Here is a 27,054-nt window from a genome sequence, read left to right as displayed (position 1 = left end):
TTTTTTTTTTTTTTAGTATTTTTTAAGGAAGGGTCTACAAGGTGTTCAGGGTGTCACTACTAGATTGGACTCCTAGTGATCTCCCTGTTCACAGCCTCCTGAGAGCTGGGATTACAGGTGCGCGCCACCATGCCCAGTCTCATTTGCCATCTCAGCATGCCCTAAGGGTGGGGCCGGCACAGCAGGCCAGGGGATAGAACCCCTGACCCCTGCTTAATCCACTGAGCTATTTGGCCAGCTCTTCCTTTATGGTATTTTTTAAAGTAAGTTTTATGGCTGTTTCTTGTAGTTATTCCCTGCTAGACTGCAATTTTTGGAGCAGCAATCTCACTATATTCAGTGTACCACACACCTCATCTCTTTGTTTAGTATTAATAATCCTATCACATGGTACCCTCCCCCCAACTATTAAATGAATGAGTGGACTTCAGAAAAAGTCTCCTAGGACTAGGGAGATAGCTTGTCAGTCCAAGTACCTACCTGGTAAGCACAAGAATCTGGGTTCAATCCCTGGTACCACATGCTGCACTGGCCCCAGAACCCTGGGCACGCCATTCTGGCCACCAAAACCAGGGATGGTGGCACATGTCTGTTCCAGTGCTGGGCAGGCTGAGACATGATCGCTATGAGTCTGAGCTGCGTAGTAAGACCCTGTATCAAATAAATGTCTCCTAGAACTTTGCCAAGTGGCCTGGTACAAATTTTTCACATTTTTTACGCTTTTGACCTACAACTTACGCAACCAAATTATATAAGTTTCCATGTAACACCTACATTGTCAAAATTCAATCAGTTTATGTAGAAGAGTTTCCAAAAATAGTTTCATGCAGTATCAAATTATATTTCTCAGAGGATTCTGCCTCTTCGTCCTCTCCCAAAGGGTTTATTGTAAGATTTCTTACTAGGTTAGTTTCATTTCTGCAATTAAGAACTGTATAAATATAGTCAAAGTAAACTAGGAAAGGTATAATTAAGAAGCATTAATAAAGAACTATCAGATGTATATCTTTCTTTTTTTTTTTTTTTTTTTTTTTTTGGTGGAACCGGGGATTGAACTCAGGCCCTTGCGCTTGCCAGGGAAGCACTTACTCCACTGAGCCATCTCCCCGGCCCAGATGTATATCTTTCAAAAAGCATTTTTATCTCCTGTTTAAAACCCTCAGATCACAAATACTTGTTTAGAATTTTCATGGCCTTCTTGGTAAAGTTAACATGCATACTGCTTATTAAATCATTTATTATTTATGTATTTATTTGGTGCTGGGGTTTCATTTGGTGCTTTTAAAATGTCCATGCTTAACCATGAGTATTCTTTCTCCTAATGTATTTCTTTAAATTTCCAACTCAAAAATTTACCTTTAATGAACAATTTTGTCTGGACTTAACATAAATGTACTTTTAAAAACTAGTGGTAAAAAAGATTTCTAAGTTAGGTGACCATATGCTTTATTAGGCCACTTTTAAGTACATTTAGTACTTGTCCTGGGATAATGAACAGAAATAAGTGGTTTATAGGGCATAATCAGAGACTATTCAGGGCAAATGGCAAAATATGGTCATACAAGGAAAAACAATGATCTTTTCCCATAACATGACTTTTCAATTTCTTTTCAACTGTTCAGCCATTTTGAGACTTTACCCTTGTTTCTAAATGGTATTTTTTACTGTTATTTCATCATTTTTCTATTATGCATATTTATTACTTATCATTGTTCTTACTTCCCCTGCATACCTCCATTCCACTACTTGTTGTAACAGAATTGACCCAGTTTGTCTGTTTACATTATTATGGCTATGTAAATAAAGAACTTGCCCCGATATATCCGTAACTCCTTTCTTGAACAGTGGCTATGCATTCCATTAACTTACAAATTAATTTTTTAGATTGTCTTTCGTTCTATGTGTACAGTATGGTTTTTTTCAATTATATAACCATCAGTTCTGCCACATGCCAAGGAATTGTAGTTTTCATAATATGCTGGGGGTTTTTCTTAAAATTCTTTTTCTTCCTTGACCTTCAGTCTTGCTCCAGTATAGATCAGTTCCTTTCTGGGTTTCACCGTTGATGCACTGTAGCACTGAAGTTTGCCCTCTGCACCTTATTCTGAATTTGATTGCACATAACTGAAATGTATCCATACTACTCACCTTACATTGCTTGCTAGACTGGAATTCAGAGCCAAATAAAAACTTGTTGGTACTACAAGCATTGCCTTAGAGTTTAATGTTAAGTCACTCTGATTACTTTTCCTTTGTATGCAATCCATTTTTCTACTGTGGTAACTTATAGGATCTTCCCTTTATTTCTAGTTTCCTGAGGTTTCAAGACAATTTATTGTGCTGTAGGATTGATGTTATTTTCTCGCATCTTGCTGAGTACTCAATCCTCTCAGTGTGGTGTTATGTTTTTCAGTTCTAGAAAGATTTCTGTATGTCTTTGGACACTTCTGTTTTGTAAAGTCATATCATAATCCTCTGGATACTTCTTTCATGGCTATTTGTTCTACCTTTGGGACTGTTTCCTTTGATTCTGTATGTTGAATTTATTTCACTGTATGTCATTTCAGAGTCCAGAGGGCTCACCATTACACCATGGAACCTATGTTGTCATTTCTAAATGAGTATCACATTTTGAATTTACATAAGCTCTTTATTATACTAGAATTTCATTCTCAAGTGTCCTCTTATTTTATAAATGACTGTTTTTTATATTTAAGAATGGTAATTAGCCCTTTTTCCAATTCTTTTCCCTATATCATTGTTAAGTTCCTTTTTTTCATTGAACTTTGGTCTTTATATTGAGATTTCCTTAGATACTTAGTAATCCTTGATATTTTTTCTATTAGAAACACTAAGAAACCTGATTATAGGATAGCATGGCCAAGTGCAAGCTAGGTTTTTAATTAGGAACATTCCAAATGTTATTATCAAAATTTTATCAGTTGTAATAATGTTCTCTGATCCAAGAGTAGGATCTCATGATATTACAAAAAAAGCAGTAGGAAAAAAAATTTGAGTGGATAAAATTGAATGGATAAATTTTCTTTTATTCCTTATACTGATCCCTGCCTAAATCTCTGAGCATTGATCATACATTTGAGGGTATGATCAATATCATATATATATGTATATACATATATATATGATATATACATCATATATCATACATCATACATCACAGGGCCATTCCCTGTGAGAGATCTCTCCAGTAAATAAATGATTTGTCTTTGGAGCTGGGAAGAACACAGTGTTACACTGTTCCAGTTACAAGTTTACTTCAACAACTTGTTTTCCTCAATTTGTTTGTTGCATCATCCTTTTCTCCTCAATTTTTATTGTGATAAAACCAATTTTATATTTAAATGTGTAGATCATTATTTTATTAGATAAATTTATAACGATTTACAAGTACAACTGGTACCATAACTCTTCATGTGTTACTGACACTTTCCTCTCTTTTAAACAGTAACACTCTACTAGCACCTGGCAACCACCATTTTACTTTCTGTCTCTAATTTTGATGACTATAAATCTCGTTTAAGTGAAAATGTGCAATTTGTGTTCTTTTGTTTGTTTCACCCAGCATAATCTCTTCAGAGTTGACCTATCTATTGTCTGTGAAAATGGGTACATAAGTATGGCCTTAACACTATAGTTTGTACCCATATCCTATCCTTTTAGGTATATACTAAGAACTGCAATTACTGGATCATGTCATCATTCTATACTGTTTTTCCATAGTAGTTCTACCATTTTTCAACCTAATGTCCTTTTATAGTACCATATCTCCAAATCTTGGTCCTTTTAGGATCCTAAGGCCAAATGCTTTACTTCTAGCTCCTATCTCTTTCTAGGTACTTAGAGAATAGCTTTATTCGGTCTGCTGTATTTCTGTACCTCTTCTACTTTAGGTTTCCCAAGTCTACATTGAAATTTCTTGCTTTATATAGTCCTTTCCAGTGTCCCCACCCCATGATTAAAGCTTTTGATTCTTTGATACTTTATATGTATTTTGATAACGGGCAAAATATATACTTAAAAATAGTCTGTCGTGTTTAGCTGAAAGTTTTTGTTAAGTTTTCTTTGTAAATCATTAATCAGGTTCCAAAGTAGTTTATGCTCTCACCAGCTAGATATTCTTAGTTACAAAATTTTAGAGAAAGTATTGTATGATTCTGTTTTCATATTGCTAAAAGTGTTCAACTCCAATTTATGTAAACCAAATTTAACATTTTCTTTTTATTAGAATTTTCAGGGCTGGCGAGATAGCTCAGTGGACTAAGTGACTGCTTAGGCAAGCACAGGGACTGGGGTTCAATCCCCAGCACCACATGCAGTGCAGGCACTGCCCCTGGGCCCACTGAGGCAGCAAAGTGACTGACACTGGATGTGATGGCGTGTGCCTGTAATCCCAGCACTTGGGAGGCTGAAAACGTGGATCACTACGAGTCTGATCTGTGTAGCAAGACCCTGTAGACCCAGTACTAAATACATTAAAAAATAATAATAAATATAAAAATGAATTTTCCTTATTTTTATATCATTAGAATCAATGTGACTTTAATTTTATAGATTGACCTTTTCAATTTAAATAATAATCACTTTTTAGTTTTTTGGTGGGTTTTTGTTTTGTTTTCCCCCAGTACTGGGGATTGAATTCAGGACCTTGTGATTGATTGCCAGGCAGGTACTTACGCCATTGCGCTATCTTCCTGGCCTACTTTTCAGTATTACAATAAACATTCTCTTAAAGCACTTCAGATGATCATTAATAGCTGAGCAGTCATCTGTAAATTACTTAAATTTTCTGTGCCAAAATGTCTTACCTTTCAAGTGGAGATAACATAGTATCCTATTATAGGATTGGTTTGTAGAATCGTTGCACTAATATCAAAAGGCCCCTACCTATAAACATGACCAGTAATACTCAGTAAATGTCAGCTGTTATGTATTTGTTTTAATGAAAAAAAATTATCAGTGGTAAATAAACGGAAGACATATTTATTTTTCATTACATTTAAACTTTTAGTTCTTGAGTACCTACTGTATACTAGGCAATGGTTTTAAAATACTTTCAATGACCCTGAATAGAAAAATTTGCTGCTCAGAAAGGAGAAATTGGCTGGTTTTAAAACAGAAAAAATTTATAGTATATAGTAGTATGATGTTTAAGAAAACTGTGACAGAGAAGAACTCAGAAAAGATGCTTAAATTTATTACCAGGAGTTAGATAAAATCTATAGACAGTCCAGGCCATATTACAAGCATGTTAAGGTATGTGAATATAGTACGATAGATATGAGTGGTGAACACTTTAATAAAAGAACAGGAAAATAACTTTATAAAAGAGTTTTATATAGAGATATTTGAATAATAAAAATGAATTGGCCTTAGGCTCAAAGTTTCTTACTGCACTTTGGACAGTAGGAAATCTTGGTTGACTTTTGTTCTCCCCCTTTAGGAAAAAGTGGTGATAGTCTCACAATTACCTTATTGGATATAATTACTTGTATGGTCACTCTTGAATGCAGCTGGTGATTAAGGAGGATTCAGAATTAAAGGGGGGAATGTTTTCCCAAAAGTAATTAAAACAAATTTTTATTTCACAGGAAACCTTGAGAATGGAGTCTAAACCTTCAAGGATTCCAAGAAGAATTTCTGTTCCACCGTCTAGCTCTTTAAGTGCTAGGATGATGTCTGGAAGCAGAGGAAGCAGTTTAAATGATAACTGCCACTTGAGAGACTCTTCATTTAGACTGGATTCTGAGTATCAGGTGACATCTTAATTCAAAACATTATAGTAGCAAAATAAATGGTTTGATTTTCAGATTTTTTTTATTTAGAATTATAGATAAGAGATTATGGTCTTGCATAAAACATTTTCCAAAGACTTGGAAAATTTTGTACTTAAGAACATAAATAATCAGTCTTAGTATAAATTTTTGACTAACCTGATCAACATGGATGGTTTTTCAAAGGACAAAAATTGTGTTCTTCTAAATAGTGCACTCATTCATCTGACAAAATGATGGGATAAGATTGTCGTTACATATTGTTTAGAATCTATATTCTTAAAAATACTATACTTTTAATGTTGCATGATTATCAGATCAGTTGAGGGTAATTAGTAATCTAGTTGAGGATTGTAGAGTATGCTTAGTCTATGTGAGGCTAGATTTAATCTCTAGCAAAATTAAAAAGTATAGATTAGGTATTTATTGTACCAGCTCCAGTTCATTAATTGTCTCTGGAATATTAAGTATATAATGCTTGTGAGGCCATAAAGGATTGGTTTAATTTTGATCTCACCAATTCCTATTGCATCTTGTGCTTTTCCATATAGGTACAAAGTTTGTTTTCCAGTGTGAATCATGAACTAATGCATTTCATGAAATGAATGCAGTGTGCTTCTTGAAATTGAATAAAGAAAGATCAAGTAGTAATATTTTTGAAGAAATAGAGTGGTTTATACTTATATTTCTTTGTACTATCTGTCTCGTCCTTCATTTGTCTTGTGTACTGCTTCCTACAGTCATAGATTCTTTCCTATAAAATTTCCCACATATTTCGTCTCCAAACATTGTAAAGACTTGTGTACTAAAATTTTGTGTGTGCTCAAGTAAGAACTTAGCTAGAAAGAAAAATTCATGTAAAAATAACAATACCAAAGCTGGGCCTCATTGGCACACACTTGTAATCCCAACTCCCCAGCAAGCTGTAGCAAAAAGGTTGCAAGTTCAAGCCTAGCCAGATAACTTAGTAACTTAGCTGAAATTCTGTCTCAGAATAAAACAAGAATAAAAAGGGCTAGGGGTATGATTCAATGTGAAGATCCTGGGCTCAATCAGAACTGAGGGAGTGGGTTGGGAGGAACAGGGTGCAGAAATCAACACACAGAAATCACCAATGTTCCTTTGCACCAATAATAAGCATATCCAGAAAAAGTAATACTAAAAGTCATATGGAATCAGAAAAAAACAAAATAGCCAAAACAATACTGAAGCAAAGCTAGCGACATCATAAAACTGGATTTCGAGTTAGCCTACAAAGCTATACCAGCAAAAACAACATGGTATTGGTGCAAAAAGAAACATGTAGAACAATAGAATAGGACAGAAGACATAATAACTGTAATGCATAGTAAATGTGCACTTAGAGCCATTTAATTTTTGACAGTTGGGTCAAAAGTATGTGAAAAAATGAGAGCCTCTTTAACAAATGGTGCTGAGGAAACCTGCAGAAGATTCAAGGTAGATATTCTCATCTTATACTAAAATAAAATCAAAGTGAATGACAGACCTAAACTTTGAAATTGCTCATTGATATAGCATAGGAAAAACATTTGAATCCATAGGTACAGGCAGAGACTTCCTGACTAGAACTCCAGTAGCAAAGGGAAATGATATAAAAAATAAAGGGGAGCTATATCAAATTAGTGGGACTACATCAGCATAGCAAAAGCAACAAGTGACAACTGAATACTTCTCAAAAGAGGTAGTACGGGGCCTGGGGAGATGGTTCAGTGGAATAAGAGCTACCCTAGCAAGCTCAAGGGCCTGAGTTCAATCCCCGGTTCTGGAAAAAAAAAAAAAATGAAAAGAGGTAGTACAAATGGCCAATAAACATACAGAGGAGTTTATTATCTTTAGCTGTGAGGGAAATGTAGCTGAAAGCACCTATGAGATTCCCTCTCATCCCAATCATAATAGCTAGCCTCCAGAACACAAGAGGCAATACTGGCCAGGATGTTGGAAAAAAGCAGTTGTCTTACATTATTGGTGGGAATGTAAACTAGTAAAAACCAGTATGAAAGTCAATATGGAGAAACCTCAAAAAAACTAAAGATAGAAATAACCATTTGATCCAGGTGAAAGAATTAAAGTCATCATACTGTAGAAATATACTCATATCCATGTATAATAGTTAAATTCACAATAAATAAGCTCTGGGGAAAGCCTAAATGGCTGTCAACAGATGTGTGGTGGTGCACACCTGTAATCCTAGCACAGGGGAGGCTCAAAACAGGAGGATCACTACGAGTCAGAGCTGCGTAGTGAGACCCTGTATTTTTTTTTAAAAGATGGATAAACGAAAAAAATGTATTTATGCATGATAGAATATTATTCACCTACAAAGAATAAAATGACACTTGCATGAAAATGGATGGAATTGGAGACTGCCTTGCTAAGTGAGTAAACCAGGCACAGTTAAATATGTTTCTTTTATATGAGAAACCTAAAATAGAAATAAATACAGGAGAGATAATAGGAAACTATAAAGTAGACACTTATACATAGGGAAGAGGTGAGATGAGAGGAGGGTGAGGGCATCAAGTGAATTGAAAAGAATGAAGATATGTTACATGCCTGTACCACTCTCCCAGAAAAACATCTGTCTTCTGGGTATGGTTTTCCTGGTACCTCATGCTTGCCAGGCAGATGCTGTGCCACTGAGCTACATCCCTGGCTCAGTCTTCTGTGTTACAAATATGCACTAATATAAAAGTAAATAAATAATAGGACACATTCAATAATTGTGATTTAGATACGTTATTATATAAACCCATACTTGAGACTGCATTTTATTGAGTAAACTTAAATAGTAAATGTTTATACATGAGTGACATTGTGTTATAAATTTTATGTTCATATATTTCTATGTTAAAAGAGAAAGCAGTGAGGTAATCTTTGCAGGTTTTTGTTTGTTTGTTTGTGTGTTTTTGTTTTTTTGGTGCCAAGAATCAAACTGAGGACCTTGCACTTGGCCAGGCAGGCACTATGCCACTAAGCTATCTCCCCATCCCTATATTTGTAGATACTAGCTTACTAGTTTTTGACTCTACTGGTAAATAAATTTTACATGCTAGGATTTTGTTTTCATTTTATTTTTGTTCTTGCCTTGCCTTGCCTTGCCTTGCCTTGCCTTGCCTTGCCTTGTTTTTTGCCAGGGTCTTGCTATGTGGTTCTGGCTGGCCTTGAACTCACTGTGTAGTTCAGGTAGGCCTTAAACTTGACAAGGATCGTCCCATCTTAGTCTTCTAAGTGCTGGGATTACAGACATATATCACCACACCTGGCCAGGATTTCTTATTTTTAGCGTACTATTCATTATTAATGTTGTTTGGCTGTATTTCTGAGACTAAGAATCACATCATCAATAAGGTTTCTATGTTTTTTAGTATGTGTTGGTGATCAAAGCAAGGGACTTCCACATGCTAAGCAGGTAGTCTCTACTGAGCTACATCCCCATCCCCATGAATTTTTATTACTTGAAAATAATCTCAGAGCATTGTAGATGAGGTTTCATATTGAATTCAAGCATTTTGCTCTTCCTTTAAAAAAAATGTTTAACTTACAGTCTGCATCAGCAGCTGCATCACCACTTCAATCTGCATGGTATAGTGAGTCAGAGATAACTCAGGGAGCACGCTCAAGACCACAGAACCAGCAACGTGACCATGATTCAAAAAGACCTAAGCTTTCTTGTACAAATTGTACCTCTACCTCAGCTGTGAGAAATGTTGGAAATGGTTTAAATGCAGTATCAGGTAAGAATTACTTAATTTATTATAACTACTGTATATGTACTTTGGACCAAAACCCATTTTCCAAGATACAATGTAATTGCTTTCTGGTTTGGTGCAAATGTCCTACAATGAATACAATATTCAATTTTAATTAGTGTAGGTGGTATGGACTGAGGATGTAGCTCAGTGGTAAAGCACTTCCCTGATATGGGTGAGATCCTGGGTTCAAAGTATTATGGGAGAAGAAGAAAATGTAGCTGGTGCATGTACTAATCAAATTTGTAAAAGTACCATGTATTTATGGAAAATACACGTTAAGTGTTACAAGGAAAGCCAGACCTACTGGAAAATGTTAAAAGGCATTTCTTAAGCAAGTTTTTTGGAAATGATAAACATTATGATTATGTGGTTTCTTTTCAAAAAACATACACTCTTCTATTAAAAAAAAATGATGTTCATGCTGTCCTAATAAGAGTCCTTTATAAGAATTAGAAAGTAATGATTCTAGCCACTTCATAAATGAGTGACAAGTTACTGTAGGACAGTGATGAGAACCTTTTAGTGCCTTCACAGTTAACAAGTTTCTCCTTAGGCAGCACTGCTGTAGGATTTAGATGGTTTATCCATGATGTTCCATGCCTGGTGTTTTGTACTCAGACAGATACTGCACTTATTGCACAAATTGAAGTTTTTTGTTGTTGTTGAGATGTCTTCCTTGCTTATATTCATTTTTAAATGAAATTTTAGCCAGTAATGGAAATTTTTGTGAAGGGAAAAATATTTGTGATAGTACTATTTTGAAATAAAACTCTTAAAATGGTTATGTTACCAGTTGAATTAGTGTAAGAAATTCCTCTCAATTTTGATAGGTAGGATTCCCTTGGGGAAAAAGACCTGCCCATCTGAAAAGATACGTCAAGTAATATGATGGATAAGAACAGACTGGCCTTATCTTTGTAGACAAAAACTACTGTGCTTATTTGGTTCTGCAATGTGATGACATAGAATTCAGTACACTGGGCCATTTCCTTTAGTCAGAGAGAAATTACTAAGGCTACTGGGACTTAGGAAAAAACAAACTTTCAAGGTAAATAGGGGACAAGAGGCTTGAGCCTTAATTTTTTGTTTTTAAATGAAATGTCTAATAAAATTTAGATCAAAATGGGATAATATATTAACTCTGATTAAAGATTGAACCAGCTATGGTAGCTATAAAACTATTAGTAACACTAAGGTTATATAACTCAGTGGGAAAAGTACATGTTTAGCATGCATATGTCTTGGGCTTATTCCCCAGCAAGGAAAACACTTTTTTTTTTCCCCAGATACAGTTATAACCAACAATGTAGCTTCCACATCTAAACAGTTCTGATTTTTATTTTGGCAGTTTTCCACCATAAATTTCACTCACTTTGTGAAATTCCTTATCTTAGACAAGCTTTGCATTTTTGATCTATAGTCATTTATTTTATGGTGACATCTTACTATAGTATGTTATGGAGAGTGATGTGAAATGGTAAAAGTATATATGGGAATAGATTTTAATGTTAAGAATGTGTTTACAATGCACATTCCAGGCCTTGGGTTCAATCCTGAGCTCTAAGAAAGAGGAGAATTATGATGAGAATGAGTTGATACTGATGAAGATGATAATGAGACAATATTAAAGTTGTTCTGGGCCAGGGAGATGGCTCAGTAGAATAAGCGTTTCCCTGGCAAGCACAAGGGCCTGAGTTTAATCCCCGGTTCCGCCAAAATAAATAAATGAATAAATAAATAAATTTCTATAGGGATTTTTTTTTTTTTTTTTTCAGTACCAGGGATTGAACTTAGGACCCTGCGTTTACCAGGCAAGCGCTTATTCTACTGAGCTATCTCCCCGGCCCAAAAAATTCTTTGTGATTAGTTATTTTGCTGAATTTTGTTTCTGATTACAACTGTCTGAAGATTCCCATAATAAATAACAATAACCACCCATTGTATTACTGAAAATCTGTTACCATCAGAAATCTCTGAAACTCTCTAAAGTAAAACTTCAATTATTTTAAGATTCTTCATGGAGGCATAGTCAAGTTCCCAGATCTTCATCAATGGTACTTGGTTCATTTGGAACAGATTTAATGAGAGAGAGGAGAGATTTGGAAAGGAGAAGAGATTCCTCCATTAATAATCTTATGGATTATAGTCACCGAAGTGGTGATTTCACTTCATCATGTATGTATAAACTAGTGATTATGGCTTGTCTAATGTTACATTTTTCTCTTTAAAGTTATACAGACATAAATGAGATAAATCTTAGGAGTACTATGTTTTCTAGTAACTTGATGGTTTAACTTTTAAAAACAAACATGTAAGTATTCAGATTTTACCTGTCTTTTAATGTTTTTGCTTGAATTTTTCCTTTAGGAGTGTATATGTTACAGAGTAACATACTGCATAAGGTTATACTCAAATATTAATACATATACATAATTTAATAACTACTAATTAAATTCCAAAATAACTAAATGTTGAAATGATCATTTTGAAGGCATAATTTAGAATTACTTTAGTGTGAGTATGCCTTTATTTTCATTTAATTGATATAAAGAAGACTGCAGTTTTTTCTTAAATTATATAAAGACCAATTTCCTCTTACCACTGTACATATGTATTTCATAAGTCAGCAGTTGTACTAAGTAACTTCAAGAGAGAACATACTAAAATAAAGTTCACAATAAAATAGGTAGTAGCAAAAGAGAAGGGCCGAGTTGTCTTCACAGAGGAATCCTATATTGTCTCTCTTCATCTTGAAAAATCAAATCTCTTATTTTATCTGCATTATTTTTTAACTGCAGATGCCAAAGTTCTCTTGTGACTCAGAACTCTGAGACAAGGTTAAGAAAAGAAAGTGTGTCTGAAGATAAACCAGGTCAAGAACCACTGTTGTGTTTTGCTTTTTTGTTTTTTCGTAATGTATCTGGTATAGGGTTTGTTTATGCAGCTCAGACTCATAGTGATCTTCCTGTTTTTAGCCTCGCCAGTGCTGGAATTAGAGGTGTGTGCCACTACACCCAGACTCAGTGGCTGGCTTGGCATGTGGTGCTAGGATCAAACACCAGTCCCTGTGCTCTACTGTTGTTATCTTAAAAGACAAAAGATTATAGAAATTCTTAGCTGTTAATTGTAAAAATGATAATATTTACATAAAGTAGCTTTTATACTTTATAGCATAGAGTAAGAAGAATTTCCAAAAATTACCTTCCCTAGGGTGATTGTGCAGTTAATCATTATGAGTCATTTGCATTATATTAATTGACCTATTTATAATTTTGTATCAATGTTAGATATTCTGTGTCAATTTCTGATTAGTAAATTCAACTTATCTTCATCAACTGTTTGCTTTTTATAAGCACTCAATAACATTTTCTTAAATTTGTAATATTGACTTTACCTCACATTTACCTAGATTTCACAAGCAGGAATAAATATACTTTATATTTTTTCTATAATAATAATTGAAGGCTGGGGAAATGGCTCAGTAGAATAAACACTTGCCTGGCAAGTGCAAAGACCAGAGTTCAATCCCCAGTTACCCCCCACCCCAAAATAATAATTGAGCTCTTTGTAAGATAGCTGTATTCAATTTGAACCTAGTGTTTCATTTTAGCTATAAGTAGTTAATAAATGCAAATTTATTAGTACTCATTTCATATAATTGGTTACTTTTCCTTCCTTTCAAAAATAGATGTTCAAGACAGAGTTCCTTCTTCATATTCACAGGGAGCAAGACCAAAAGAGAACTCAGTGAGCACTTTACAGTTGAATACATCCACAAACCACCAATTGCCTTCTGAACATCAGACAGTACCAACTTATAGGGATTCGAGTAGAAATTCTTTAAGATCAAGTTTTTCTTCAAGAGAATCAGAATCTCTTCGAAGCAGTACACACCCTGGATTTTCTTACTTTTCAAGTAGAGATGAAACCCCAACTGTAAGCAGTTCAGAAAGGATTGGTTCATCTCAGAGATCATTCCAAGAATCTCCTGACAATGAAGGTAGGCGAACAACAAGAAGATTGCTGTCACGTATAGCTTCTAGCATGTCATCTACTTTTTTTTCACGAAGATCTAGTCAGGATTCCTTCAATACAAGATCATTGGGTACTGAAAACGCGTACACTTCTCCAGGAATGTTGACATCACAATCTAGGGGCAATGCAACAACTTCTGAAGTTAACTATAATAGGGAAACTTCTCAGGGATTTCGATTTCTTAGACGAAGATGGGGTTTGTCATCTAGCCAAAATCATAGCTCTGAGCCAGATTCAGAAAATTTTAACCATGAATCTGAAGGTAGAAATACAGGTCCGTGGTTATCTTCCTCACTTAGAAATAGATGCACACCTTTGTTCTCTAGAAGGAGAAGAGAGGGAAGAGATGAATCTTCAAGGATAACTACCTCTGATGGACCATCTAGATCTCATATTTTTAGAAGAGAATCAAATGAAGTTGTTCACCTTGAAGCACGAAGTGATCCTCTTGGGGCTGCTGCCAACAGAATGCAAGCATCAGGAGCATCGAACAGTGCCTCTCCAGGCTCCACATCAGACTCAACTCAAGGTGGAAGAAATACAGGAATAACAGGGATTTTTCCTGCTTCCTTATTCCGATTTGCAGTCCCTCCAGCCCTTGGAAATAATTTGACTGACAATGTCATGATCACTGTAGATATTATTCCTTCAGGTTGGAATTCATCTGATGTAAAAAGTGATAAAACCAAAAGTACACCTTCAAGAGATCCAGAAAGACTGCAGAAAATAAAAGAAAGGTAAATTTGAATACTCCCTTGTTTGTAACATTAGGACAAATTAAAGAAAATTAATTTCTAAAACAATTTTTTATAAAATTGATATCTGAAATTTTTTCCATTCAGTTTATATTCTGATAAAGTTAGTGTCTCATTGATGAGTGGATAAGAATTAGTAAAGAAGAAATAGCTTGCGGTTGTTTTTGAGCAACTTTAGATATATAGATGAACAGAGGAATGGCTTAGTCTTTTACCCTACTTCTTGCTTAAATTACTACTAAATAAGAACCAAGTGATTAGGGATTCCCAATAAAAATATATTAGTTTTTATTAAGTTGATTTGTTTGTCATTTACTTACACTTCAGATCTCAGATCTTTTTATGGAGTGAAGTAAAATAAGATTCAAAACTTTGTATTGTTTTTGAAGTTCGAAGGTATGCTGAAGTATACTAAGTGTACTAAGTATTTCATATACATTAGGATTTAAGAACAAAATAACATTTCATATTCAGGGTTTAGGATACTTTTTTTTTATTTTTTAAAAATTTTTATTTATTTGTGTGTGTGTGTGTGTGTGTGTGTGTGTGGCCAGCTCAGCCCACCAGGGGGCGGGGCTGGCTGGCATGTGGTGCTGGGGGATTGAACCGCGGTCCATGTGCTTTGCTAAGCTTGTTCTAAGTAGGTGCTTTAGACCACTGAGCCATCTCACCAGCCCATAGGATACTTTTATACAAAAGAAATACTTACACCTTGGTATCTTGTGTTACAGACCAGAGTGAAAGGTGAAAAAATAAGTAGTCTCAACCTAACTATTGATTTTGTCTTTTTAGTCTAGTTGTAAGTATTTTTCTTTTTTTATTTTTTTAGGGAATGGTCTACAAGGTGTTCAGGGTCTTACTACTAGATCGGATTCAGTTATTCTGTTTACAGCCTTCCAAGAGCTGAGATTACAGGTGTGCACCACCATGCCCAGTAACAATTGCTGCTTCAGCGTGCTGTGGGGGCAGGGGTGGGGCCGGCACAGCAGGCCCAGGGATTGAACCCTGGCCCCTGCACCTGCTTGCAGGCACTTTAATCTGCTGAGCTACTTGGCCAGCCCTAGGTCTAAGTATTAAAATAATTTTTATATAAAGTGGGAAAGTAATACAAAGAATATTCAAGAAGGAAACACTCCAGGATAGAGGGATAGTTTTTGCAAAGACCTAAAAATGTTAGCTGGAAGCGTAGTTACCATTTTAGCTGTTTTTGTACTTTAAAAAGAAAATAGGTTCGCATCCAGTCATGAATGAAATTATTACACATTTTCTGAGATACTGATTATTGAGCTATTGTACTCCATTTTTCCTTGTATAGGGAAGATTTTATTGTGACTATTTTCCCACTTTTAAGTCTATTATTTTCCTTCCTTAGAGAAAGAAATTTACTTTAACCTAGTTGTATCAGCTTTAATTTTTGCTTATTGTAGCAACTTCCTTTGATGGTTATCTTTCTGCTAAGGAATATGGTAATTACCATATTTCTTTCCATCAAAATTAGATTAATTAGTATATAGTGATATGAAAAAAAGGAGAGCATTAGTTAAGTGATCATCAAAAAGAGAAACAAGGGGCCGGGGAGATGGCTCAGTGGAATAAGTGCTTCCCTGGCAAGTGCAAGGGCCTGAGTTCAATCCCCGGTTCCGAAAAAATAAAAAAAACTAAGCCAGATTAATCTGTTTAGTTTTAAAACAGCTTTTTTTTTTTTGGCGGTACCAGAGATTGAACTCAGGACCCTGCGCTTGTCAGGCAAGCACTTATTCTACTGAGCTATCTCCCCAGCCCAAAACAGCTTTTTTTTTTTGGATTATTGTGCCAAGAGTTTGTGTGTTTTCCATTATTGTCTTGTGAAAAGTAGGTATTTTAAACTGCTACTAGAGACAAAATTACTTAGTCACATGAAGATAAATGGTAGGCAAGCCAATTTTATTTTAAAAGTCTTACAGTTTTTATTCTCAATGAAATAGTCTTTCATGGTGATTACTTTGTGCTATTATTTTGTTATTGCTAAGCATTTGCTTTTTTCTCCTCAGTGTAAGTAGAGAAAGATGGTTGAAATGTATATCTGGAAATGACAAAAGATGGATTATGACAGCATGTTGGGAAAAACGTACCTTTTTTTCAGCCTCCTTTTAGAAGACTCTGAAGAAGAAGAAGGTGATTTATGCAGAATTTGTCAGATGGCAGCTGCATCATCATCTAATTTGCTGATAGAACCATGCAAGTGCACAGGAAGTTTACAGTATGTCCACCAAGAGTGTATGAAAAAATGGTTACAGGCCAAAATTAACTCTGGTAAGATTTACCCTTTTGTGTATTTTGTTTCCAAAATGTTTGCAAAGTTCACGTATGTATGCATTTTGGTTAACAAATTTGTTACAGTTTGATTGTTGACTTTGGACTCTGATTTTAAAAGCATTTATTTTTGAAGGCTCATCAAAAACTAATGAAGGGGCCGGGGAGATGGCTCGGTAGAATAAGCACTTCCCTGGCAAGCTCAAGGGCCTGAGTTCAATCCCTGGTTCTGCAAAAAAAAAAAAAAAAACTAATGAAAACAAGTTAGTCTCTTCACAAATTTTTTTAATAGTTGTTTTGTTACCCAGTAGACTACCTTTGAATCAAAGGAGTATACTCACCATTTATCAACTGTGTGTCCTTGAGAAAGATTTACTGTCTCTCATGCCTTGTGTCACTTAACCAAATTAGGTTAAGAGGTCTGAAATCATTTGTTCACTGAATAGCTATTGTGGAGCCAGCCACAATTCTAGATGTAGAGTAGCACAGTAAACAAGATGGGTGGGCTCTTAACAGTAGTTGGAGTATTGGTTGCTAAAAGAACGCTGTTCTTAGATGAGTTTGGTTATTTATTTATTTAGTGGTGCTAAGGATTTTTTCAAGGGAATAAAAAACAGTAAAAAAAAAATTAGAAATTATACAGAATTTCACTAAAGAAAATAATAGGGACTCAACAGTGATTATTGTATTGCATAATGCTGTCTTCACATTAGTTGTTTACATTACCAGATATAAGCATGCAAAATTAGTCAAAAGTTACAAGAAATTAAAAAGGAGAAGAAAAAAAGCATTAACTGCTCCTTTCAATAGACAAGCAGAAACCAGCATTGTACTGCTGAGTTTTGCTGGTGCTAGGGATTGAGCCCAGGGCCTTGCACATGCTAGGCAAGTGTTCTACCACTAAATCCCCAGTCCCAAGTGAGGACATTTAAACTAAAAGCTGAATAATAAGGAACTAGCTACTTCAGAATGAAAGAATATAATAGAGAGAGAATGGCTAGCATAAAAATAGGAATAACTAGTATAGGTAGATGGAAGAAAAGGTGATAACAGTTGAGAGATTAGGCTAGTTCATAGCTGGGTTTTTTTTAAGGTGAGGCCTAAACCTTAGATTTGTATCTTAACTATGATGGAAAACCACTGAAGAGAAGGGAAATGAAATAATCTTGTTTATATTTATATTTGGCTGCTCTTTGGAAGTGGATTTTTTTGGGGGGGGGGATTCCAGGGGGACAAGAGTGGAAGCAAGGAGACCAAACAAGAACTCCTTTATGGTAGTATTAGAGTTGTCAGTGGTTAGTTAACCTGTGGCAGTAGTTAGTAATGGTGATAACAGGAATAGACTTAGATACATATTGGAGGTAAATTCGCTTAGAATGTCAGTGGATTGAATGTAGTTTAATGAGAGAGAAATGATTCAGAAGCTCTGCTGAGCAAACTAAGTAAATGATAGTACCTTTTACTGAAGTAAGGAAGCCAGAAATGGAACAAGTTTGGGACAGGAGACCAAGAGTTGTGTATGTTTTGGACAGATTTTGACCTTTTTAGATGACCAAATGAAAATGTTAAGTGGGAGCTGGACAAGACTGACATTTCAGGAGAAATACTCAAAAGTTAGTTTTAGTAACATTTGAAGCTTGATCCTCAAAGTCATCTAGACAAAGCAGATATCAAAAGAATTGAGCCCAGAACAGAGACAGCTAGATGTTTAAAAGAGCAGAAAAGGAGGCTTAATGAGCAGCTTCTAGTTGATAGAAGGCTAAGAAATCATTATTGTTGGGAAAACAGCTAAGCAGGATGTGATCAACTCTTTATTGCTAAGGGGTCAAAAAGAAAAATGAAAGTTTGATTTGATAACATGAATGTCTTGAATGGCTATGGTTAAATACATTCCCTGTAGAGTCTTGGGTTTATAAGCCTGCTTAGAACAGAATGAGAAGAGAAAGCAAAATTAGAAATACAGTAACCTAAACTCTTCTTCATTAAGAGGCTGCTATCAAGGAGATTGGAGTTTTGAGGCAAGAATGAGAATTACAAAGGTCACAGAAATTTTTATTTTGAGCTAGGTTTTTGGGCATGTTTTTAAAAATCCATAGGAGAAAAAAAAAATCTATGAAAAGGGGAAAAGAGGGGGGATCCGGTGTATAAGTTGAATGATTACTTTTCAGTAGCAGAAAGGTATCTTGTTTTAGGAAGCTATTATAGATGGATATTGGTTGATCTGTTTGTTGCTTTGTGGGACATGGTTTCTTACGTAATTGCTTGAAATTTCTTAGAAATGTATGGCCTTTAGCTATTTGGGGAGAGGTTAGGAAGTAACATTCTAAGGCTATATTATAGGCTTTCCAGGGATTGATTTCCCTAAAAAATGATTTTAGGGCTGGGGATTTAGCTCAGTAGTAGAGTGCTTTGACTGTCCAGCACAATTCACTGCCCATTGCGGGGGTAAAGGTTATATGGAAAAGAAGGGAGGAAAGAGAAGAAAAGCATTTAAAGTGAGACACATACTGGTTTTTTTATTCTTTTGAAAAATATTTATTAGTTTTAAATTTTTGAAAATTGATAATTTTACAGATTTGTGGGATAAAATAGGTTTCAATGCATGTATACATTATATTAGGTATGTCAGTTGACAATACATGTTTACTCTAGGAAAGTCAGAAGATATGGGAATATTAAAATAGCCCTACTCCTGCTTACATTAAAACTGTAGTAAGTGCTTAAGGACAGTGTTCCTGGAACTTAAACAGGTGTGTGTCTGTCACTGAGGATTAAACCCACAGCCTTTGCCCCGGGCTACATTCGCAGCCCTTTTATTTTTTGAGACAAGGTCTCCAGTAAGCTGCCCAAGCTAAACTCAAATTTGTGATACTGCCTCAGCCTCCCAATGGATGTACCCACTACTTCCGGCCAGCAAGGATTTGAACATCTGCCCAAGTGAAACTGATGTGACACATGAATTTTTTTTTTTAAAGTTTGCAGATTCTTGGATACAGACATGGATTGAATTTCATTCGTCTTGGTACCTTTGTTAGATAAATATAATGGAGACAATTAAGGGTATCTTTTGGGATATAACTGTAGTGATTGTGGAAAATAAGCAAGTAAGGACTTGGAGTGGATAGGGAGAAAGTGATAGAGTAGTTTCTTTTCAGTCACTAACAAGAGAGTTATAAAAGTAGGTAAATTGAAGTGTGTGTGTGCGTGTGATACACAGGATAGGAAAATGCTAGGGATAGTAGTGCAATGTAGTAAATGATTTAAGGATATGCTAAATGGGAAAGGGGTAATATTGGAAGCAAGGATGTTGAGTAAGTTAAAATCCAAAGCAAATGTTTAGTGTGGATATTGAAATAAGATGTAAGTAAAGAAGATAGCAAGCCAGTTGTTGAAGTTATTAATGAATGCTAAGGTTTGTAAACATCAGTGGGTACGGGCTCTGGTCTCACTTCTTCATTATGACATACAAGAAGCTGTATAGAAAAAAATACCTGTAGAAGTGTATGCGTTAGTCAGGGAAACACTGATTCAGACAAGAATGTAGCGAGTGCGCACAAAAACGCCTGTTTGTTTTTGTACTTTTGCCATACTGGGGATTGAATCCACTTTCTTCACATTGAAATACATTCTACTTTTTAAAATTTTGAAATCTTACTAAGTCAAATTGAGATTAAAATGGAATCCTCCTATTTTAGTTTCCAGAGCACTGGGTTACAAGGCATATACTAACAAAGGAATTGACTAATGTTAGTAAATTGAGGTCATAGTAGAAATGACTAGTAGGGTGATTAAGTTGGGAAATTAGATAAAATTAATAAATGTATATAAGTGTGTGGGATTAAGGGCCTGATAATTATACCTTGGTGACCCAGGCAAATATGTTGGGAGGTGTGATGGAACTAATTTTGATTTTCATAGTTTGTTGGAAGAGTTAGGTAACCTGTTTAAACTGGAGATGAAGGTGCCATTGTGAAACTTTTCCTGTAACTTCTGTGACATGGCTAATAGTCAGTAGGTGAGCAGAACCTGCCCTGGAGAATAGAAGGGTGGAGCAGTATGCTTTCTGAGCTATTTTGAGCCTGAGGCTCTTGGACTTTGGCACTTGACTTGGCTCTCTTAATCTTTTGGCTGTTGCCTTTTCTAGTAACCTCATAGACTTTATTGGCTGTTGCCTCTTCTAGTAACCTCATAGTCACTATACTGGGATGTTTTTATGATTGAATAAGAGATGAGAGGTGATTGCATGTGAAATGCTTAGCATGATTCTTGGCGTCGAATAAGGGCCCAGCATTTTTAACTACTAACAAAGTGAAGAACAACCAGACTTAATTTCAGATAAATTAGCAGTTAGATTAGTGTCAATGTGGAAGAAATGGGTAATGCAAAGCACAGGGGCCAGGGTTCGATCCCTGGCACTGCATGCCGTGCCGGCCCCACTTTTGGGTGTGCTGAGCCAGCGATGGAGTCCAGGTGTGGTGGTGCAAGCCTGTAATCCCAGCCCTGAGGAAGCTGAAAACAGGAAGATCACTATGAGTCCAAGCTGTGTAGTGAGACCCTGCACACACAAAAAAAAAAAAAGAAGAAGAAGAAAAGAAGAGGGTAATGCAGTTTTATTTTTTAAGGTTGTTCATTGACTTTTTGAAGTTAGACAGTACTAGATTGAAATAATCAGTTTTACTTAGCAGGCTACAAGGTTTTGAACTTGCTTTTGTTTAGTTTTTTATGGGGCTAGCGAATGAGCAGAGGCCTTTGTGCATGCCAAGCAAGTACAAGTACTTGAGCTCTGAGCTGGTATCCCTATTGATTTGAGCATGTATTGGAACTATTTTTGGAAACAGGGCCTCGCTGTGGCATTCAGGCTGGCTTTGAACTGATTGTGTAGCGCAGGCTGTCCATGAACTTGCAGTGATCCTCTGGCCCCAGCCTCCTGACTCCTGGAATTATAGTTGTGCACCACAATGCCTAGCTTATTAACATTGATTCTTAAGATGGTTGCTATTCACAATCATCCACTGGACCTTTTTTAAAAATGTAGGTGTTTGAAATCCACCCCTATGAATGAGGCTGGGCTTCAGGGCCATCACATTTGGAACTGAGTATATTTCATACAGTTATTTTGGAAGTCAGATAGATACAATTTTAACACAGGACCAAGTACATGGTTCGTAATTGATAAATGTACTTATGTTTCTAAGGGCATAATAACCTTTTTTTTTTTTTTTTTTTAGATATGTCAAGTGAATATATAGATTTCAACAATAGAGCCTTCCTAATGAATAGTGGAAGGCTTTTAATACTTACACAAAAGACCTCATTTGGTAGAAGATTCATTCTGGGAGACTGATTTAAACATTTATTAGGTAGCTATAATACATGAATTACTAAGCTCATAGATCCATAAGATAAGTATGTACAATAAAAAAGGTACAATTTTGGTGAGATACAGTCAGGGCTTCTTGAATGAGGATTAAATTAGTTGTTCCCATCTATGCATGGCCTTTTAAAATTATTGTTCCATAGAAGAGAATAATGGCATTCTATGACATAAAAGAAATTGTACTAAAAACACCGGTGTGTTCCTTATTTCATGATCATATTCTTCCTGTTTGTGAATCAAACATTATGAACTGTTTGATAAAGCCTTTTAAATATCTTCATCATATTCTCCACCAAGTTATAAATGAACTTACAGTGAATTTAGTTTGTTGGTAAAACTTATAGAAATTGAACTATTTTAGAAGCTTTAAAAGGTTAGACTACTTAAAATCTGAATTTTGTTCATACATTTGAAAAGTTCTATACATTTAAATGATAAATAGGTTCTAAAACATGCACTGCTAAGCAATTTTTCTTGTGCAATTATCAGTACATTCAAACAAACTTATAGAGGTACCATATACATCTATACTATATTGCGTGTATTTGTGTATGTGTGGTGCAGCCAATTTTTCTGAGGTTCATGATGAACAAAACACAAAGTCAAATCAAATGAAAGAAAATGTTGTAGTAAAAAGACAGTAAACAATGTATAAGGCTGCTGCCAGTGGAAAAAAAGGTCAATATTTATAGTAAACTTTTTAATGAATATATAAAAATGATAAATTCATAAGCCATTAACATAATTATCAAGTATGTAGTATACATACTTGTATGTATTTTACTTTTATATTACTAGCAATGCAGTAGTTTTATTTACATCAGCATTTCCAAAAAAGTGCATTGTGTATTTCAGTCCATCTAACCATAGATAGTGCCACTAGTCAATAAAAATTTTTCAGCTGCCATTCACACAAGCACACATGCAGGCACATGTTTGATAGTACTGCAGATTGAGCCCAGGGCCTTTGTTGATTTTGAGACAAGGTTTCACTAAATTGCTTCTCCTGCCTCAATTTCTAGAGTGTTGGGATTACAGGTTGTACCCCCACACTGGCCCCTTTTATATTCTTATGGGACTACTGTAAATGGTGATTGGATTATAGTAAAAACTGATGCAGATTGGCTACAGCTTATTTTAAGACAACATAGTATATTTTTTCATAGTAACAATTTTTTAAGCTGTTGTCTAGAAAATGCATACAGATTACTACTGCTGGGGAGATACTGAATTTTAGGCTAAATTTTAATCTTTTAAATATTGTTGCTATTAAATAATAATAGTGAATGAAATAGAGATTTTTTGTGTGCTTCTTAAAGACAAGGGCTGTTTTTTACTCATTTCTGAATCTCCAAAATCTTTTTTTGCTTGGTACAAAACAATCACTCGCCAAATGTGAGTTGAATTGAATTTATACCTCCTTCTTGTTACTCATATCTAATTTAGGACATTTTTTTCTTTGGAAACAAATGAAGATAAGAGGGTTTGGGAGATAGCTCACTGGCTTAAGTACCTGCCTGGCAAGCACAAGGTCCTGAGTTCAAAGCCCAGAACCAAAAATAAATAAGGATAAAGATTAGATGAGGGAAAAGGCTACCTGATTAATTAGATACTATTTGCTATATTGAAGCCAAAATTTATTATAACCAAAATTTTTGGTGCCTCTCAAGCAAAGGTTATTCTTGTAACCTTTGGTTAACAAGAAAAAATTGGGGTAACAAAAATTGAGGGGCCAGGAAGATAGCTCAGTAGAATAAGCACTTGCCTGGCAAGCACAGGATCCTGAGTTCATTCCCTGGTACTGCAAAATCAAAAACAAAAAAATGAAGGGGGCCTGGAACTAGCTCCATTCTTTAAGTGGCTGCTTCCACAATACTGGCAGCCTCAGGTTGCTGTAGTTCGATCCCCACAACACTCCAGCCATCCAAAAGTGCCCTGAAGGCATTCAACGAGCAAAAAAAAAAAAAAAACTCCTTAGTCCAAAAAAAAAAAAAAAATTGTAAAATATATATAAAATAAAATTTGGCATTTTGACCATTTCAGGGTATATGATTCAGTACATTATGCAGTCATCACTGCTGTCTTGTGTTGTTTTGGTTCTCTTTAAGGATCTTAGTATGTAGTTCAGGCTTACCTTGAACTCACTGTAGCCCATGTTGGCTGCAAATTTGTAGCAGCACTCCTTTCTCTGCCTCCCATATATATTTTTAAAACTTCATTACCCCAGACAGAAATTACACCCACTCAGTTCTCACTCCTTGCTTCCTGTTATGATCATGGTAACTTCTGATTTTCTTTCTCTCTGAATTTGCCTATTCTAGATATATTCATCATATATCATCATACTGTTCATCCTTTTGCATCTTCCTTATTTCATTTTGCATAGACTTTCAAAGGTTCAGTCATGTGATTAGTACGTATCAGGACTTAATTCCTTTTATGGCAGAAAAGATTGTTATTTTTGTTTTTTATGCTAGGCAAGCACTGTATCACTAAACTGTGTCCCAGCCTCAGAGCAGCCAATGTTTTCTCTAGACAAAGATGGATCCCTTTTATTACTCTTCTAGGGAGCAGGGAGGTACATTCCTGAGCATCCACAAAATAGAATCATGCTGTCACATCAAAAATACTGGCCTGACAATGTAATGAGTTGTTTGAGATGCCACATCATTAATAAATGTTTTTATGACATCAAGTCAGGGTACTTCAGGAAGAAGCAGGAAGTACAAATGACATTCCATTGCTTCTGTCAGCTTCCTACAATTGTAAGGATGTGTGAGTATCTGGGAGGGAGAAGAAACATCTAAGTTATGGGTGGAGGCTAAAATATCATAGGGCAGAACCTGGCCTACATATTTGGTGTTACAGATTACTATTTTAGGAGACATCACTGGTTTATTGCAATAACATAATCTCCTCTCCTCTGTTTTCCTCATCCTATTTTTACCCCAGCTCTCCACCCCCAAGATTTTCTACATTTTAAACCTTTTTTAGGACTTTATCTTACAGTTTTTCATGCCATTTGGTTTCTCCAAGGTTCTTCATTAGAGGCTGTAACAACCTGTGAACTCTGTAAAGAGAAGTTGCAACTTAACCTGGAGGACTTTGATATTCATGAACTACATAGAGCTCATGCAAATGAACAAGTTAGTATATTTTGCCTAATTTGGTAAGTGTCTATTCTATGCTTAAAGGACAGCTCTTGAAGAAAAGAATTCATGGTCAGAAATCCAACAATAAAATGTTTTTAACATAACTTTCTGCTTGGCATTAGGTGTTTGTAGTTTTATAATTTTTCCTTTTTTCTATAAGTGAAAGATAAATATCCATGTTATAGGTTTTAAATTTCTTAAGTTAAAATGTATCATGCTTCTTTAAGTCTGAAAATAATAAAAACTTAGGAAAATGGTCCCCAAGTAGGCATGCCAACCCTATTTCCCTAGAACTGTGTGAGATGCTTGAATGATAAAATGAAGAGCTCTGTGTCTTTTCCTACTAAAGAAAATTCTGGGAGGTGAGGGTATGTGTTTAAGGAAATAAGAGTGACTTTAGAGCCAAGCTATCGAAATGTTAACATTTGTTACAAAAGAAGAAGTGATAGCAAGGAAATGTAGGTAGCATTTGAAAAACATTTTTAATCAAGGAATAATGGACAGCCACCCACTTTACATTAGGTGAAGTCCATACAACACCAGAACCATTTTAAAGTGAACAATTCATTAGTGTTAATACATTTGCAGTGTTGTGCAGTCTCCATGTCTTTTATCCAAAACATTTTTATCACACCAAAAGAAAATCCCGTAGCCATGAAGCAGTTACTGCTATTCTCTTTTATTAATCGCTGGCATCCACCAGTGACCAGTCTGTATTCAGATTTTTGAATTTAACTGTTCAGTATGTTTATATAAATAAAATCATACAGTATAAACTGCCTTTTAAAACTGCCTTTACCTTTTAAGTTAATGTGTGGAAATTATAAATACTATTTGAAAATCTGATTAAAACTATGAACCCTTTTTACAAAGTGCATAAGCACAATGAGATTCCCAGACCCTTTAAAAATTATTGAGGTCAGAGTTTAAGAATTGTTGATGTATAGGACAAAATATTAGCCAGTTGGTAAAATTGTCATTCTAATATCATTAAAATGATTTTCTTTTCTAATGAGCCAGTTGTCCAAAAAGAAAACGACTTTCAGGGGAAAAAAAAAAGATAGGATTAAATGGTAAAGAGTTTGTGTAGAAAACTGAGTATTGTTTTAGAAAACGGAGAAAGAGTATATGGAAAGAAAAAATAATGCATAAACTAGAGTAGCTTGATAGGTTATTTTGTTTTCCAGTGGCTTCGTCTTTTTCAAGTGATAACCGTTTAAAATTTGTAGAATTTTTCTTGATAATGATTTTTTTTTTAAACAGTTAAAGATTAGGGCCAGCAAGAAAGCTCTACAAACTAGTGCCTGCTTAGGCAAGCGCAGGGACTGGGGTTCAGTCCCTGGCCCCACATGCCTCACCAGGCCTGTGGAGCCAGGCCACTGAGACTGGGCATGATGATGCATGCCTGAAATCCCAGTGCTGAAAACAGAAGGATCACTATAAGTGTGAGCTGCATAGTGAGACTTTGTACCAAATAAAGGTTATTGCGGCTGGGAAGATAGCTCAGAGGTATAAGCACCTGCCTGGTAAGCGCACAGTCCTGAGGTTGATCCCGGCCCCACATGCCACCTTGTCTGGAACCAGGTATGGTGGTATATGCCTGTAATCCCAGCACTCAGGTTGAGACAGGAGTATTGCTGCAAGTTCAAAACCAGCCTTGGGGCTACAAAAGTGAACACACCAGGCCAGCCTGATCTGCATAGTGAGAAACTGTTTCAAAAAAAGAAGTTAAAGGTTATCAAAATAATTAGCCATTTAAAAAAAGTAAATTTGAGATTTCTTTTCCATTTATTTATTTATTTACTTATTTTTGTTTCTGAGATAGGGTTTCACTCTGTAATGCAGGCTAGCCTTGAACTCATAGTGATCTTACTGCCT

The 27,054-nt window shown here is 35.4% G+C and overlaps 1 protein-coding gene across 3 annotated transcripts in view; it reads left to right on the top strand.

The window, feature by feature from the left end:
• Nucleotides 1–27,054, top strand: part of March7 (membrane associated ring-CH-type finger 7) — a 44,702-nt gene that overhangs the window by 11,176 nt on the left and 6,472 nt on the right. For all 3 annotated transcript variants that reach the window (XM_004629894.3, XM_023713809.1, XM_023713808.1), the window contains exons 2-7: nt 5,610–5,774; nt 9,358–9,547; nt 11,576–11,740; nt 13,254–14,337; nt 16,478–16,647; nt 25,061–25,170. In XM_004629894.3, the coding sequence (XP_004629951.1) occupies nt 5,622–5,774; nt 9,358–9,547; nt 11,576–11,740; nt 13,254–14,337; nt 16,478–16,647; nt 25,061–25,170 (1,872 nt within the window). In that variant the 5' untranslated portion in view covers nt 5,610–5,621. The remainder of the gene's footprint in view (nt 1–5,609; nt 5,775–9,357; nt 9,548–11,575; nt 11,741–13,253; nt 14,338–16,477; nt 16,648–25,060; nt 25,171–27,054) is intronic.

The sequence above is a fragment of the Octodon degus genome, unplaced genomic scaffold, assembly GCF_000260255.1.
Source record: "Octodon degus isolate 3935 unplaced genomic scaffold, OctDeg1.0 scaffold00032, whole genome shotgun sequence".
Lineage (NCBI taxonomy): Eukaryota > Metazoa > Chordata > Mammalia > Rodentia > Octodontidae > Octodon > Octodon degus.
This window is presented reverse-complemented; position numbering and strand designations above follow the sequence as displayed.